The 1,173-nt window shown below is 51.5% G+C and overlaps 1 protein-coding gene across 1 annotated transcript in view; it reads left to right on the top strand.

The window, feature by feature from the left end:
* Nucleotides 1-1,173, top strand: part of Ubac2 (UBA domain containing 2) — a 157,337-nt gene that overhangs the window by 140,944 nt on the left and 15,220 nt on the right. Inside the window, exon 8 of the mRNA XM_013349312.2 lies at nt 896-1,018. Within this exon, the coding sequence (XP_013204766.1) occupies nt 896-1,018 (123 nt within the window). The remainder of the gene's footprint in view (nt 1-895; nt 1,019-1,173) is intronic.

Raw genomic sequence — 1,173 nt, forward strand, 5'->3', positions numbered from 1 at the left:
GCACACTTGGCTGCCCCCATGCTCTGGTCACTAATCTGCGGAGCACACTTGGCTGCCCCCATGCTCTGGTCACTAATCTGCGGAGCACACTTGGCATGCCAGCTGAGACAGAAGTCTAACTTTAACTTTCTGTGTCTTTGGCCATCACCGCAGTCCTGACTATTAAAGAGGCTGGCTTCTTCTGTGCCTGGCTTTGCCTCTGATTTCTTGACGTCCCTGTCTGGTTGGCTGGCCCGCTAGCTGGCTACATCCCAGCTTGCTTCTGCTCGGGTTCTCCATGTCTACTTGTTTCTGGTACCTTAGGATTTCCATTTCTTCCCGTTACATTCAGCCGGTGTTAAGTATTTTCCTCGGGTGGTGTAGGTCTTTCTGAGGAGGAAGGTTTCAGACTTGTACAGTCTATAAATTTTCAGGAAGTCTAAGATGTCTAAAATAGACATTTCTAAATTAGTAAATTCAAAGAGCTGCACACAGCTAAAAACAGCCTCATTTAGAGAGGATGGTGCCGTGCGTTTCTCTTGAGGTGTGAAGCCCGAAGTGGCTGTATCACCCGATGTCAGGCGGGACTGTGGGAGGAGCCTTGGCATTCTTCTCACTTCCTGCCGTGTCTGTGTCTCCATTGTGTCCTGCAAAGCCTGGAGCTCCTGAAATGTGGCCACCCTGGGACAGGGTCAGTGAGGCTGAGGTTGGATCTAGTGTGCTCACCTGCACAGGGCACCTCTCTCTGTGCCTATACCAGGGGCTGGTTGTGTCCTCTTGGTTGAGGTGTTGGGGGTGTGGGGTTTCTATCGCAGTACCACAGAGCAGCGTGGCATTTCGTTTCCCAGCTGGAGCTGTGACTGCCTGTGGGGAGGCTCTGTTCCTTTCCTGACAACTCTTTGTTGCTGTCTTGTAGGGAGGAATGATCAACTGGAATCGGCTTTTCCCTCCTTTACGTCAGCGACGAAATATCAACTATCAGGATGGCCCTCGATCTGAGCCGCGAGCATCTCCTCCCCTGGAAGTTTCAGAGGAGCAGGTAACCAGCGACACCTGTACTCAGTCTAATCCATACTGCAGGCTAACCAGCGACACCTGTACTCAGTCTAAGCCATACCACAGGCTAACCAGTGACACCTGTACTCAGTCTAAGCCATACCACATGCTAACCAGCGACACCTGTACTCAGTCTAA

This window comes from Microtus ochrogaster, chromosome 17, assembly GCF_000317375.1.
Source record: "Microtus ochrogaster isolate Prairie Vole_2 chromosome 17, MicOch1.0, whole genome shotgun sequence".
NCBI classification, from domain to species: domain Eukaryota; kingdom Metazoa; phylum Chordata; class Mammalia; order Rodentia; family Cricetidae; genus Microtus; species Microtus ochrogaster.